This window comes from Anas acuta, chromosome 3, assembly GCF_963932015.1.
Source record: "Anas acuta chromosome 3, bAnaAcu1.1, whole genome shotgun sequence".
NCBI classification, from domain to species: Eukaryota; Metazoa; Chordata; class Aves; order Anseriformes; family Anatidae; genus Anas; species Anas acuta.
Window position 1 is genome coordinate 96,648,113 of NC_088981.1, and position 15,410 is coordinate 96,663,522.

The 15,410-nt window shown below is 38.2% G+C and overlaps 1 protein-coding gene across 6 annotated transcripts in view; it reads right to left on the reverse strand.

Moving 5' to 3' along the window:
* Nucleotides 1-12,225: 12,225 nt before the first annotated feature.
* Nucleotides 12,226-15,410, reverse strand: part of MYOM2 (myomesin 2) — a 79,571-nt gene continuing 76,386 nt past the window's right edge. For all 6 annotated transcript variants that reach the window (XM_068678430.1, XM_068678428.1, XM_068678429.1 and 3 more), the window contains one exon: nt 12,226-13,236. In XM_068678430.1, coding sequence (XP_068534531.1) covers nt 12,925-13,236 — 312 coding nt within the window. In that variant the 3' untranslated portion in view covers nt 12,226-12,924. The remainder of the gene's footprint in view (nt 13,237-15,410) is intronic.

Genomic DNA, 15,410 nt, shown 5'->3' on the forward strand with positions numbered 1-15,410 from the left:
ACTGTGACTCAGAATTTTAGCCTGAAGATATATGAGGAGTTGCACCCAACTCATGATTGTTAATGATCCCCATCTCTTGATGCAAATACAGCTGTATCTCATTATATATCTTTGACATAGAAAAGCTTCACTTCTCCTCCCCTGTAGGGGAAATCTCTTGCAGGAACATCAAGTCAAACTTGCCTTTTCGGTTACTTCTCACTGCTATTGGGTTGTATATCTTTCATGATGATGGTGTTACTGATTCTTTTGTTCAGTACTTGTCTCTAAATCCACGAGCTGAAGAAAACAATTAGGGCTTCACTTAATACCTTAAGATCATCTGGGACTACTGCGATTGCTGTATAGATTTTTAAGGCAGGAAGAAAATAACTGCCTGGAAAAAAAAGGGGGGACAGACAGACAAACAAACAAACAAAAAACCTGCAGTTGAAAGGGACAAACAAACAAACTTGAATTGGCAGGAAAATCTTAAATAACTTGTGATTTAACTAACGTGGAGCTATTCAGAAAGAACCTCTGTCTCCATTGCTATTAAAATCTATGCCCCATATGTTGACTGATCCTCACTGTTGAAAGTGAGCAACTTTCTCCGATGTGAATTCTGCTAGCCGCAAGTAGAGTTATTTCCTCCTAATATCTGATTTTGAATGTTTATCAGTCATATTGCAAGCAACAGAATGAGGACTGGACATTAGTACTGCTAATTTTCACAAAGCACTTTTTTCACATGCTTCTGTGAATGCGGGAAGCTTTCATGAATACGAATGTGCTTTTTCATCATACAAGACACAGAATCATCTATTTGTTTCCAGAGTTATGTTCAGTGGCTCCTGTGAAGAACATAGAAAAGTCCAGCAAGGACTCCTAATGCAGTCTTCTGTGTCAGGGCACTGGAGGAGGAGGAATGAATACAGGACAATTTTTTTTTCTTTTAATTTCTTCTTTATTTTGTAACAGCTGGTACCATCTATGAAATATCTACCAGGTTGTTTACAATTGTGTTGTCAGAATATCCTACATTCCCACTTGTTAATCTTACTCCAGCTCACAACTTCAATTTTTCAAGAAATCTTGCTTGCTCACTTTCATGACATTTCTTATGCTTGAAGCATACTACCTTTTCTCTGTTATCCTGTCCACTTAATTTTGGTTTTCTCTGACAATTTTAAGCATTTCACTTTAAAATATTCTTTCAGTAAATGATAGCTAGGAAGTTCCCATTTTGGCTTGAATACAAATGTTGCAGCAGTTGTTGTCAAGCCTCCCAAATGTGATTCATACTGCAGAAGAGTTAACACACTCAATCAAATCCTTGGGAAAAAGAAAAAAAAAAAAAGTGATACTCATGCCCCACCATCTGGGATTAGCCACCAAAATAAAATAAAAAGGAAAATTGGACTTACTGAAGGAGCTTCCAATTTCTCTTCCAAATTAGGTTTAGGTTCATCATTGAGGCAGTTTATTATTATTCAGGAAAATAAAGAAATCTAACAGGGCTTAAAAATCAGAAGTTTGCTGATAAAATATATAAAATTGGATTCCTGCAAATGCAATGCAGCAACTATACCTTGAAAACAAAGTGCTTCTACAGATAAGAAAAAATATATGCTAGGTTCTTGGCAGTTGTTTTGTACCATGCCATAAGAACAAGAGAAACATTACATACAAGAGAGTCATAACATTAATGCTATGGTCACAACGCATCACTGGAGCTGGGTACAGAGAACCTGGAACACATCAGTGAAACTAGCAGCCACTGTATCTCTTATTATGTTTTCTCTTAAAGGTATTGTCTTTATAAAACCAAAGCAGAAAGCTGTATGCAGCTTGACAGATGAAATCACTGCAGAGAAAATAGATGTTCAATTCCTTCTCTGCCCTATCTGAGATCCATCCTATTGCCAGTCAACCAGAAAAGAACATTTAATCAGGTTGTGTAGCCCAGACACGAACTTTCTTTTGTTGGTAGTTCTGTTGTTAGTATTTGGACAGCTGGTGAGAAGAAGAAACTCCTCAAAATAAACAATTCCTTATCAGCATTTCCTTAGGAAGAAGAGAACATCCCACTGCAAACACCATCATATAGCCACGAGTATATCCATTATCAATCTCCTCAGCTTGTAAGCTTGTTTGTTTCATTTCTTTTATTCTTCCCTGCATACTCTGGCTGGTTTTATTGCAAGTCTTGCTATAGGACCTCAGAGTTAGCTCTTTTCCTTATCACTGGCTTGTGGTCTGACATGGTCTTCTCCAGTCACAGCAGCATCTTTCTGCCAGGCTCTCACCATTCTCACATCTCTCTTCTTATAAGACTTTTACTGCTTAGATCTTTCCATTCGCCGAAATTTCAGACTTCTTACCCCACTCACCCACTATACTCTGCACCCCTAGAAGCTTCCACTGGTGATAGTACTGGGGAGTCAACAGCAGTTTTTATCAAATGTACTAATTTCAGATACACAGAGATCTCTATGATCTCAGGCTCTGCAGAGAAATACATGTTACCCAGTCCCTGCTTCTGTGCCGGATGAGCTCCAGTCCTTGCTTTTGCACCTTCCTATCCATCTGCTTTCTGCTCCACAATTGCCTCTTCCACACACATATCTCAGCCTGATTGCCCTTCCCTTCGCTGCAGCCTCCCTCCTCTCTGGTTAGCATTCCCCATCATCGTTTCAAAACTCTCCTCTCTCCCTGAAGCTGCCCCATTCCCTCATTCTGTCAGTCATTTGCCTTGCCATGGGCCCTCTTCCCCTCTCCTCCCTGGACTCAAGCCAGTGCCAGCCTTCCCACAGCCATCTCCCTTCTTCTACCCCTCACTGGCAGCAGCCAGCTCCCTTTTCCACCCTGCCTGAATCCCACAGGAAAGCAGGAGGAAGAAAGAGCTGCTCTTCACTGTAGCATCCAGTTAGAGTTGCCTCCAACATCCCAGAGGAGTCATCTCAAGGAAAGGGCAAGCTGCCTGTCAGCTGGAGCCTGACCTGTACACACAGAGCCATCACATACTTTTACCTCTAGAAAATCTCTACACATGTGCTAATTACAATTTACTAGCATGGCCAAATTTAGCCAGGTTTTCAGGAGGACAACAAGAGGCACATTCCTTCTGCAAACCCTCTTTCCCACTTCTCTCTATTCAATTACCTCAAGCCAGATTTCAAGATCATGTCCAAAAGTCTGGGTGGTAGAAAATAAAGAGTTTTGAGGGCTTTAATTTTCATAACATGGGTAATGAACATATTTTGCAGACATAATTTTGTAGATTTTTTATAATATGTACCATATATGCATGTATGTGTATAAGTAATAAATTTAACATAATTCCTCTTGAATTCTGTCACAGAAACAGCTGATAACAGCTACATTTACAAATATATATACATATATATACATATATGTATATATATACCTAAAATAAAATAATGGTAAAATAAAAACAACCTGAGGCAGAGACTTGTCATAAAGAACTACAAAACAAACAAACAAACAAACAACAACAAAAAAAAACATAATAGTGAGTCACACATAAAAGCAAATGTAAACAGAATTTTTAAAAAATAATCACTAGAGAGATTTCTTACATGCCATCTTCAGTTCATGGGAATGTTGATTTCAAAGAGAAATAGATATGACTCAGTTTATTCACATAAGTAAACCAGAGAAACAGAAATGTTCTCTTGCACAGTGTTGCTACTTAAAATCACTCCAAAAAGTGTTAGGATTGTTAAACTTGGCTTTCAGAGTGCATTTTCTTGCACTGCAGATAGGATTGGGCTGGCAGTGTTTAAACGATGAGTAACAATACTATTATCAGTTAGTACAAAGTCTGAACATACTGTATGCTTTTGTGTTTGTGTGCTTCCACATGTTTTCTAGCTGACTGTCCTTAATAAAACCATATATTTAGTGGGAAATAAAAAATAAAATTTGCATGAAAGTGCTTTAAGAAGGAATGCATTTTAAATTAACAAAGTTGAAGAACTCACAATAAAAATATCTGGGTTTGGGGGATTTTTTAATTTGCCTTTGCATATATTGTCATAACACCACATAACACCATTGATTGTTGTGCATGAATACTTTAAAAAACAGATTTGTCATTTTTGCTTTTTTTTTTTTTTTTTTTTTTGCTTTTCTCTCAGTTCAAGCAATGAATATAGACCAAATAACTGATATTCTGATTGTCTGTGGTTTTACTGAATTCTAGTTTCTTTGGCACAAACCCAGTGTTGCACTACTTCAGTTGCAAACACTGCAGAGATCTGTTTTTCTGTTGATCCAAAATACTTGAGTGGATAGGGAATGTTCAAAGACTAAGAATGCTACTAGTAGTCTTAGGTTTTGCAGATTTTCTAAAAACACTATAAAACTCATATTTCAAGCATATTTCATATGGACAGACTTGGAATTTATTCGATGCTGTTTTAGACTTAGTTTTCATTTCCAGTATTTTTTTGATTAGGACTTTGAAATTAAAATATTCAGCATGTGAATTTTCTGTTTGACAGCTGTTTATACACAATAGCATGCCCTGAATATTAATAGCACAGAGATGTTTAGGACATGAATGCAGCCACTCCCTCTACTACCCCATATTTCCATCTCCTTAAAGAATCAAGGAGAAGGGCAAGTATTCTGTGCATTAAATATTGTATATATTGTAAATATATATATATATAAATATTGTATATATATTTTGCATATAGCAGAATAATTGGGGAATTATTCCAGGGGAAGAAAAAAAAAAAAAAAAAGAAAACAGAAAATGAGAAAATAAGTTAGTTTTCAGTCCACAGCAGACCAGTAATTTTGTTTTCCTGAGTAGCAGTAAATAAATTGAATAGTCAACTGAAGCTTGGCAATGTATTGTAAAAGTTTTGAAAGCTTAGGTGTTGCTAGCATGATGTAGGCAAATTCAAGTTAAACATGCAAGAGGAATCAAATCCCTCCCACAAGTACCCTATTTTTTAATTGTCAATGAAGCCATGTAGTCTTTCTATTCCTTGTTTTCCCTTTTTTCAGTTATCTGGACACAGCGAGCATAAAGGGAATAAACACAAAACAACGCCCTTGTGCCAGGGTTTTTTGCTGCCCTTAATCATTTTGATACACTATGCTGAAAAAAAAAAAAAAAAAAAAAAAAAAAAGACTCCTAGTATAAAGTAATTCCAAAGAAGGTGTTGAGAGCAAATGTTCTTCCCACTGTCAGCACTTACTGACTCTACTACATCTCTGAATAGATCATGAGGAACTGAGAGCCTTCAGGAAATGTCTAGAAAAGTACAGGTGAAGGTAACATTTTTTTCTACATTTTGCACATTCGTATCAGCCATTCGTGAAGCTTAGGAATATGTAAGAAGCCATAATGTAAGAAGCAGACCATCAGGATTTAAGATCGTCTGAAAGAAGAGAGATGAATATGAATAAGCTGCCAATCCTATAATGCCTGTGGAGTATCTGTAATTACAGCCCGAGGCCTCAGGAGTAGACTTGGGAGCACAGTTGCTACAAAGTCATTGGCCCATGGCATTTTCAATTAAAGCCTGTCAGGCCCAAAGGGACTGTGCTCAGATGGAAGAGGAATTGCTAGCTGTGCTCCTCAGAATGGAACTGTCCTATCAGTTCACATTTTGGCACAGGATGGACGTGAGTGCCAACCGCAACCCACCAGGAAGCACCATGGAGGAGAGGCAGCTGAGCTCTCAAACTGATTTAAATTATGTTTCTGAACCTTTAGTCCTGTGAGGTAAGGAGAAGGTACTGACAATAGAAATCTTGGTTAATTAAATGGGCTCCAGTGCAGGCGACTTGATGTTACAGGACACCAAGGTCTGCAAGATACACTCTCTGATGTGCGATGGGACACTTGTAGTCACAACAGGATGGAGCACATACTTCAGACGATTCAGCCTGACAGAAGTAAGACCCATGGGAATTTACGCACCTGAAACAATTAAAAGGGGAGCTATGCATGTAAAACAGGATTGTATTTAAAGAGAACACAAAAGCAGGTTTAAGGCCTGATGGCAACCTAAAAAGGCTCCACATGTCATGTTTGGAGAATGAAGGCCTGTCTGAGGGAACCTGGGAGACTGTTTACCAGCCATAAATGCCAACCAGACAGGAGCGGCTCAGGTAAGCACCAAGATAAGGAGAAATGTCTCTTGAGAGCCCAGCCTGCTCCTGAAAGGTCAGAACATAACCTTTAGCAACAAAAGCTGCTACCAGTGTTCACTGAATGTAAGTTGGAGGCCTATCCAAATTATACAAAAATTAGGAATCTTTTAGGATCTAGGCCTGCAAAGTGCTGCGTACAGCATTACAGCGGAGTTCAGGTACTAATATGCCTATTTATCATAACCTTTTTTTTCCCTCCGGTTATGCCAAAATTAGTGTACAACAACCGGTAGATGATGATAAAAATACATAATGAACAGGAAAGGTTCAGCATCCAGAAATGCTGGGTTCAGGGCAGTACAGAAACACAAAGGCAACTGAACCAAACATTTCATTATGGTGGGCTTTCTTGCTGAAAGCGGTTGAGAACATCAGGCCACATTGGCTCAATTACATACTTACTAACAGGACACTAAGCCTCGATGCTATCACCCAAACTTTTAATACAGCTGCTGGTACTTGGACACTTCAGTTACAAACTATGCCAGTAAATTAACCAGTACTAAGACATCAGCACTGAGCTTAATTAACTAGTACTGTTATTTGTTCAGACTGACCTTAGCAAAGTTTTGGACTTAGGGTGGGTAAGGACTATCCCTGTTGGGCAGTTCTGATGAAGTCAGACTTTGAGGAGGATGCTAGAAGAAGTTAATGTGCACAGGAGGTTGGCCTAAGAACTAGATAATCAGCTTGGCGCTGTTTTATTTACTGAATCAGATGCAGCCATTAAAGCAGTATCAGAAGACAGCAGACTGGATTACAGAGGAATGCAGATCATATACAGTAACCATGAAGTCCAGAGAGTAAGAGTTTAAAAGAAAGATAACTGGGAACTAACTAGAGGCAAACACAAGACAAGAGCACACCAGGTCAAAGCCAGGACCAGGAGGATTCAGAGCTTTGGCCAGTTGCTTAGCTGCTTTCGGCACAGGGAAAGAAGTTTGGCACATGAGCCCCATGGAATCATGCTTCTCCAGCCAGAGGATGTGCCTGGACAGCTTGACAGAGAAACTGTGCGAGGCACATCTTATGGGCTTAGCAGAAGGGCTCTAATTGACCATGAAGGGCTGACAGCCTCTGCTGATTGAGGTGTTGCTACAGAGTGATGGCACTGAGAGGAACAAGGGCAGAAACAAGTCCCACACTAACAGCAAGAGCACAGCCACTCTGAACCTGGGTCAAAGACTCACATAGTTAAAAGAATAGAAGGCCTGACACAATGTCTTGATAAAGGCCAAATCATGAGAGCTGACTATGAATTGGGACCAAGTGGCAGCTGGAAGTCTGCAAAGACTTGCCCAGAGGTTTCAAAATAACATGAAAATCAGAGAAGGGAGTAAAGACTGCAAGATACAAGAGTCCTCTGGAGGAAGCCAGCCTGTAAACACATGGCAAAAATTCCAGCTATTATGAAGCATCTCTGTAAATAGATTTTTCGACTAAAGAGCCAATTCAATTAGAGAAATATGGTGCAGAATTTATCACACCTAAATTCAAACATCAGCCATGTAGATGTCTCCCATCCAAGCTGGTTATAGTAATCTCCCTTTGCAGCCAGTGGAAATAATGGACATGATTCATCTCAATTATTTGAGACACCTACTTTAGAATGGCATGACTTGTGCCCTACTAGTACTTGTTTCTCTCCATTTTCTAAGAAGGGAGTTTCAGTGATTAGCTCAGATGGAGACATCTGCATGTGGCCTCATAACTCCCAGCCAGGGAGTCGTCTTGTGTTTTACCTCCCATTAAGCACCATGCAGGAGGCTGATTGCCATTTTCATATATGGAAGGCATTTTTTTCCCAGACAGCAAAAGTGGCACACGACTATGTGGGGTTCTTTTTCACACATTATCTTGCAATCAGGAGGGCTAGCTTTGGGTTGATTTATGATTGTTGGACTGGCTTTTAAGTGCATTTCATTCAAAATGGTCCATCAGAAGTCACTAAGTCAGCAGACTAAAATTTTGATCATCATTTTTACCATGACTTAACGTGTTAAAGAGCTACATTGGCCCTGTGTTTAACAGAATCTGTAGCTCTTTCCATCTGCCTCTCTTCTACATGCTGAGTGCACCACTGTCATCGGATGGATAATGGCTTCCCACAGAGGCTCTTGGCTGGGTGGAGGGCAAATTCCCTGTTGGGGGACAGTGGTGCTAGGTGAAATATGCATGGGACAACCCCGCTGGATAGTTTAGGATACCATGGGAAATGTTTCAGTTGCATCTATTAACCATATTACTACTGACTGCAGTGGGCTGTCTAAATGTCTTTTCTACCAGGTGTTCAGATGTACGATATTAATGGAAGATAGGAGCAACAATAACAGAAAGTGAAGTTACATTAACTTAAAAAATTAGACAAGTTTATTACAATTTAACAGGCCTTTAATGCACCCACACAAAGTTCAAATGTTCGTAAAGGAAATGAGGTGAGGTCAAGTGCACTATTTTTAAAATGTAACAATCTGATAAACCTTGAGCTAATATCCAAGGACAAAGCCAGTACTGAGTTACTGCACATTCCAATGAGGGATGAAATATTATTATGGAAGGCTACTAGTAGTTTCTTACAGGTCCTAACATCACTGAATCTTGCAGTGGCAGTGCTAGGCGCCAGATCCTGCACTGTCTGCTCCCAGTTCTCCTGTTAATTTCAAATGGAATCATCCCTCTATAAAGACTGAATAAAATTGTAGGGCAAGGGTCTCACAATATTAGAAACAGGGGAGGGTGTTTTGTCCAAGAGGTTTACCTTTAGAGCTTGAATTCATATCTCCCCATGTCAATACAGTTGATATGCTATAGTTTTCACATCTTAAGAAGAAACTTGCTGTAATACTGCAATATCTTGCATTTTACAAAGGCGTGCTTACCCTCTTAATGTGTATCATGTGCAGATTAAGAGGGATCACTATTGCTTGCAGAATCACCTGCTATTTCCGGGAAACAGTCATTTGCTGGACCTGTCCTTGTCACTGGCATAAGTGTAATGCTTTTAATAATCTCCCATTCCCTAAGTAATGTGTTTGCATCAAAAAGATGGATATGCTATAGCTGGCAGAATTTTTTAAGACCTGTTCATTTTTATCTTGTTCTTCTGGTGCCATCTAGAGGTTTGATTCTCATTTCACTAAACTGAAAAAAAAGTGCTTTATTATATTTCAAAAGTTTCCTTTAGAAACTGTGTGTGTGTTAACAGCACTTAGGGTGCTATTATCATTGAACCTCTGTCTCCATACAAGAGCAGATTAATGTAGTATGCATAAGTTTTTGAACTGTGGGATGCAAGTGAACATTATGGGCTGGGGAAAGATTTACACTGGAGGCAAATACTGTCATATAAAAAAAAAAAAAAAAAAAAAAAACACCAAGAAAAAACACTTTTTTCTCATAAAAAGTACCTGTAAATTGGCCTTGGGAGGAATTTTCACAGAACTTGTTTTCAAGCAAATAAACAGTAACATATCAAAGCTGATTCAAAGGAAGCAGGTGCTTAGAGAAAAGGCAGCCTTGCCAGCCTTGTAGCAGAATGCCAACATGACAGACACAGCCATGGCTTTGGGCCCATCAAGACAACTGGCTGACATCTTATCTGCCTCCCGTGACAAGCCAGCGATGCTCCACGCTAGCACTGCCTAGAAGAGTGCAACATGAAACTCAGACAACACAAAACTCACCAGTGTGACAGAAAATCATTCTAACAGAAGCATTTCTTCTTAAGGGTAACAAATAGCTATTTCACTGTAATGGGCCCCTGAATTTGTAAAAATAACAGGATAGATTCACACTGAGTAAAAATGAGATCTCCATTGGCTTGGGGGGGTAGGCTCATTGACATCAGACCCTTCCCAGCAAATTTTACTTGCTTCTCTTCCCATTTCAAAGTTTTTATTAACTAAACTAATGCTGACACCAAGTCTGTGATGGGTGTGTGTAAATGCTAATGCTAAATTACTAGAGCATCCTCTTTGTCCCTCGTATATCCATCCGGTTGTATAGCTCCACTGGGCATCTAGATGCACAGTCACTCTGAAAAGATAGTCCCTTTTTTAACAGAGTTAACCTGATTAATTTCCTAGCACCAATAACAAGGTTATTAAATGTGTACAAGAAAATCAAAGCTACACTGAACACTGGAAAATGTTGCACAGTTTATAAGTCCTTAGCCTTTTGAATACACTGTTCCTGTGAATGATAATTCCTGTACTTCAGCAGAGGATTAAGTGTCATAATAAATTATTTCTTTTTGCCTGAAGGGAAATAAGTGAGGCTTGCTTAACTAGAAAGGCCAGCTAAAGGCATAACTGAGATGAGGCTAACCTTGTCTCCTGTGTCCAAGGATACCTCTGAAAATCTGCCATAACATGCAATAATTTGATAGTCTCAGCTAAAATTAACCTGTGTACTGTAGAAGGAGATAAAAATAATATTAAATTCTTGCTGATACTCACTTTGTATGCTACGGAGACTGACTCTGATGCTTTGTGAGCCTGCCACAGAAAGATTTTGAAAACCTTAAAGGCCTTAACTACTAAATTAGACTAGAAAAGAAAACAAATTTGAAATTATTTTATTGGAAGATTTGCTGAAGTTTTTATGATAGCAGATTCATACAAAAAATATTTTCTTGTTTTGATAGATATTTGGAAGATAAATCATCATTTTGCTTCGTGTTCTAAGATCTCTTAATTAAAATACCTTTCAGAAATGCCATGTTCTTGAGTGTTTAACCCTGTCAGATACTTGTCCGAATAAATGCTGGTCAAGTGGAAGGTGTCCATGGCCATGGCAGGGGAGTTGGAATTAGATGATCTTTAAGGTCTTTTCCAACCCAAACCATGATTGTGCAAGTGGACATGTTGGTTCCATAAGCACAGTGTTTGTTTTTTTCACCGAAAATAGACATATATCAATGTTTAATGTAATTCCTGTTTACCTAGTTATACAAAGTGAAAAAGGATGAGTAAGTGGGAGAAGCAGCACTTCCAAATACAGTGAAGAGTGGGGATCCAAGCACTACCCTTGATGGTCAGAGAGAGAAGTTCAAATCCCCATGGACTGAGACAAGTTGGCAGGAGAATGACTAAATGTTCCTCTTGTGTCTTCCATATGAGTGCTCCAACCTACTAGCTCTGACAATTTGAAAATTGGCTTCTCATTTCCTCTGCTGTTCAATCTGCTTCAACAATAAAATATATTTGAATCAAGTGAAGTATTTCTTTGCCAGACAAAAAATGGAATTTCTATGTCACTCAGATGAGAAAAAAGTGGGGGAAGAAAAAGGGGAAAAAAATAATCCCTGAGGTTAAATTTACTCTGGAATTTTTGTGTTTTTTTTTTTTTTTTTTTTTGGTTTGGTTTGGTTTGGTTTTGGTTTTCAGCTTGTCTGCTGGAGTAAACAAACAAAAATAAAACAAACAAACCTGGGACAATTATTTCCATATTTTCAGACCTAAGCTCTGGAAAATTTACAGACCTGACATTTGCACCAAACACTTTCATCCAGGCTCTCCAGTGCCACTGGGGAATTTGCTGGAAGCTGTTTAGCAAATTACAAAGGTACATCTAAGCAGATAAACACACTTGTACTTAATAGAGAACCTGTTCTAAAAACAAAAAACAGTGCTGTAGTCATCTGCTGTGCATGAAAGATATGCGAGCAGTATCACTGAAGCCCATTCTATTTGAAGATTTCATGAAGACCACATATTTAAAGCTTTGCCTAGCAGAACATTACTCCACCAATGGAAGAGTTTTGTTCATTTTGTATAGAGGAGAATCAAAGACATAATTATCCTAAGTGACTGAGTTGTATACATGTCTTTTGACAATTTGATCTTGCATCTTGACCTGTATTGTAAAGAGTGAAATTAAAATTGTAAGTGCCACCCAGTGACTGTGATTAACCATAATTTGCATTCTTTATTGAAAGTCGATTGTCTGCATGCTACCAGCTGTGAAATTGTGCAATAAGCAATAATTAAACAATGAAAGAGTAAACAAAACTAGTTAGGTGTGATTTGGAGCAATGAGTAGCAAAGGTGACTTCTAAAGTTTTATTAGCACAATGCAAGAAAAACAAAATACAAACATGTAACCTATGCTTCAAGGCATAAACAGTGAACATCTGTAAAACTCTATTAAACTCCACTAAAGATAAATTCACACTATAAAATAACAATATCATTACTAAATAGGGACTATCCACTAAAGTTACGCAATCAGAGACTTCAAAGCCAAGGGGACTGTGTGTGAGGCAAAGCAGGAATCATTTCTGAACATGTGTCTAACTGCAGTTCACTATATTTATTGATGGGATATTTGTTCTCAATGTTTTCAATGTTTTCAAGAGAGTGCTGGATTGTTTTTCTCTCTCTTTTTTTTTTTTTAGGGGGGATGGTTTGTTTACTTTTCAGACAAGTAGGGGCTGGGGGAGTGGAAATGGAGTTTTACTGTAGGTTTATGCAACTTATATGCACATGGAAGCTTCTGGCAGGCATTTGGCTTTTTGTTACTTGCAACTCCCACCCTATTACATATATTTATAATAAGATCATTGCACATTGCACACCCCTGTAGCACAACTACCTCCCTAAAGCAAAACTCCTAAAAGCTGTTTGCATTTGGAGAGTACCAATTAGTTATGTGTGGGAATACCTCAGCTACAGCTCGTGTATACTATTTTGGTTGTCAAATGTAGTTATGCGCATCATTTATTGGATTTTGTCTTGCCCTCAGGTTCTAAGAACTATCTTCTGATGGTGGTATTGGTCTAGGTTTTGCAAGCTGGCCAGGTTTAACTTCAGGCACTTTTTCACCATGTCTGTACACACTTACAGTGACATCCACTGTTTCCCCACCATATTTGTTCTTGACATGAATGCTAAATTTGCCTGAGTCTTCTGAGGTCACTCCCTTGATTGTTAAACTGGCATATTTTCCTTGTTCCAGTGAAACCACATAGTGTTCATTAAGTTCAAGAGCCTTGTCATTCTTGAACCAAACCACTTCTGGGTCAGGGTTTCCAAACACAGTACAGGTCAGATTCAGAGTCTGAGGGAGGAAAAAAAATAGAAAGAAAGAAAAGAAAGAAATATTATTAAGGATTTGGCATATTTGATTAACAGTATTCTCAGCTTTCAGGCACTTCTTATTCCTAGTTAATTAAAGACAGTTATCATGCTCCTGAGGACTGAAAAGTAGAGTTCCTAGTTTGTTTGTTTGTTTTTTCTTTCTTTCTTTCAGTCTTTCTACCATCTTACCAGTGATTGTGAAGCAGTAATAGCCCCAGGGTAACAGAGCCTGAAGATGGTAAGTTGGACTGTCAATGCAGTCCTGCCTGCAGGAAACTCCTGGCAACCCATTAGTTTGACATGATGTTCAGGCAATGATAGGTTTAAAAACATCCTTGAAGGTTCCTTGTACACACCAAGGAGAACTGAGCAAATCTTTTTTGACCTAGGCCTCCTGAGGTTATTTCTTGAGATGATAAAAAAAAAAAAAAAAATCACTTAAATAGTAGTACATAACATGAATCATTGGTCGTTGATTCCAAATGCTGCTGACTCCTAAAATGGAAATATTTTATGAAGACTAAATAATTCATAAAGGTTGTAAAAGTGTTGCATGCATGTACAGTGTATTAATAGAATAGCTGAAAAGACCTAGTAGGTCATCCTGGCAGTTCACGTATTTTCCAAGGACTGAACAAAGACTGAAGAAGCCTACAAAATTCTGATGATCATTCTTCCAAATTTATACGGACTTACTGCTAATCTTACTTTTATCACTGTATCTATATGTATATAAATCTTATGTATTTAGGTAAAATGATGATACAAGAGGTTTAAGAATCATTTGAGAAGGTGCGTTGATAACTATCTGCTTTGTTCACTTTTGCTTGAATCTCATTCCGCCCAAAACTCTGGCCTATGTAATTAAAATCAGCATGATAATTTCCCATATGTGTTAAAAAATAAATATAAAAAATGTACCAGAATGCTTCTTTATATTCCCTCCCTTCAGTATTACCCTTCAGGTTCCACAGAATTCTAATCTAGAGGGAGGAGAGAAAGCCCATCTGTGCTCACATGTGCATGTTTCTGTGCATTATTTTTCTTGAATTCTGATTTATGATATAACTCAGTGGGGAAAAAGAAAAAAAAAAAGGCAGAAATTTTAAGTGATCAAAAGTACTATACATTCCCAAGTAGAAGCAATTTTGCATACTATTTGCCTCCAAACTCAGAGAGGACCATTGAGAGAAGATTTATATGCTCTGGGTGCAACCTGGTGACAACCTAAGTGTGTGAGTACCCCTTATATGAAGGGGTACATGATCCTACCCTTCATGTAGGATCTAAAGCTAACTAATGACTATGGGAACTAGCTCTTCTATAAAATATTTAAAGGAGTAATGATGCAAAGATGAAAATAAAATGTTGGGAAATCAAACAGCAAGTGGCAAACAGCAAGTTTAAATCTTACTGTCCTTTCTGTAACTCAGGCAGCATTTCATGACTATTGCCTTCAAAAGTGACCTCATTTAAGAACAATTAATAATTAATTCATTAATCAAGTCTTAATATGTTAATATTAAAAGCTTGCCAGAGACCAGATATTTTCCACAGTCTTTTAAAATCATTTGGGCCTGTTCTAATTTACTAAATTATAGATGTGACCTAAAATCATTTATACCCTCTTAAGAAGCACTGGTAAAGCTTTGTCTTGTGTTCATACATTTGCACAGAAAGACCATTCCACTGTATGGGGAAACTTCTCTATTCTGTGTGTGTGCATGCACGTGTGCTACTACTTCTCTCTTGTACTTACATGAATCTTGCATGGTAGCTGTTCATATTTAATTTAGAGATGATTTTAAAATTTCACTTCCTTCTGAACCATTTTGTTTTGCTTGATTTCAGGAATCAGAGGTTTTCCCATCATTCACTCAGTTATTTAATCCTCACATGGTTAGGCCTCCTTTGAATGAAGAAACTGCAGCTAGCATGTACATGCAGCTGGGGTGGGATGACATTGCCAGGTTGTTTCCTGACTGTTTTAAGATGTTGGTCATGAAGTGGTTTATACCTAACCTCCTAACAGATTAGCTTTCTTACTGTGAAGTTCTTTTGTCTACTACAGTAAGAAAGCACTTCATGTGAATACTCAATAGAGACAAAGGAAGGAATGGGCCAAGAAGGAAATCATGTCAGTTTTGTCCAAAG